The following is a 1,119-nucleotide window of genomic DNA, read 5'->3' on the forward strand; positions in this document are numbered from 1 at the left end:
GTGTCTGAACTCAAGCCAGACTTACACAGATTCTTCAGGGTGGGAGGAAAGTGAAGTTAAGGCTACAATCAGATCAGACATTAATTACTTTATTCTTATTGACTAGCAGAGCAGGTAGTGGCCCAGTGCTCCTACTACTTATATGGTCATATATAACAAGCAATATAATTTTATGTAAAATAGTTGTGAACAAGTTTTTTTTTAAAAAGGATACAATTGTTACACAGCCAAATACTAACATTGATTCAAAGAAATGGAAAAAAAATTAAACAACAAAGGAGAATATGATTTCTAACCTAAATAGGAAAACCAGGAATACAACCTCAAACTATACTAATGTTGTAAAAGCTTTCCGAACATTGGCAAGAAATGCAGAGAAATTGTTGGTTTCTTTGAGTTTTTCCTGCAATGAAGACATACATTCCAGTGGTGGCTCACATGAGGTAACTAAAATGGTAAAGAAAACCAGAGAATGTTAGCTACTGGAAATTGATAATAAATAGTATACTTTTACAATCATATTTAGGAGTTTTTTCTGCTTTATTTCCATTATCTTTACAAAAGGCAGGAGGTCAAAATTCTCTTTTGGCAAGATCTGAAAGTGAATTCAAAAAATGTGGAATAGCCCCATAATTAAAAAGAAATTACCACAAAACTGGATTGTTGTAAAATTCTGACTAGATCACAATGCTCCATCTTGTCTCTCAAAACAATCTCTTCAGGGTGGGGCCAATGCATTGCTGGAGTTGGCATCAAATACTCAAGGTGGTAAAAACAATGACTGCAGATGCTGGAAACCAGATTCTGGATTAGTGGTGCTGGTTCAGGCAGCATCCATGGAGCTTCGAAATCGACGTTTTGGGCAAAAGCCCTTCATCAGGAATAAAGGCAGTGAGCCTGAAGCGTGGAGAGATAAGCTAGAGCAGGGTGGGGGTGGGGGAGAAAGTAGCATAGAGTACAATAGGTGAATGGGGGTGGGGATAGAGGTGATAAGTCAGAGAAGAGGGTGGGGGAAGGTAGCAAAGATTACAATGGGTGAATGGAGGTGGAGATGAAGATGATAGGTCAGAGAGGAGGGTGGTGTGGATAGGTGGAAAGGAAGATAGTCAGATAAGAAAG

The 1,119-nt window shown here is 38.6% G+C and overlaps 1 protein-coding gene across 5 annotated transcripts in view; it reads right to left on the bottom strand.

Moving 5' to 3' along the window:
• Window positions 1–328: 328 nt before the first annotated feature.
• The window catches only part of spc25 (SPC25 component of NDC80 kinetochore complex), a 41,316-nt gene continuing 40,525 nt past the window's right edge, over window positions 329–1,119 (bottom strand). For all 5 annotated transcript variants that reach the window (XM_043693933.1, XM_043693932.1, XM_043693931.1 and 2 more), the window contains one exon: window positions 329–447. In XM_043693933.1, the coding sequence (XP_043549868.1) occupies window positions 329–447 (119 nt within the window). The remainder of the gene's footprint in view (window positions 448–1,119) is intronic.

This window comes from Chiloscyllium plagiosum, chromosome 7 (assembly GCF_004010195.1).
Source record: "Chiloscyllium plagiosum isolate BGI_BamShark_2017 chromosome 7, ASM401019v2, whole genome shotgun sequence".
NCBI lineage: Eukaryota > Metazoa > Chordata > Chondrichthyes > Orectolobiformes > Hemiscylliidae > Chiloscyllium > Chiloscyllium plagiosum.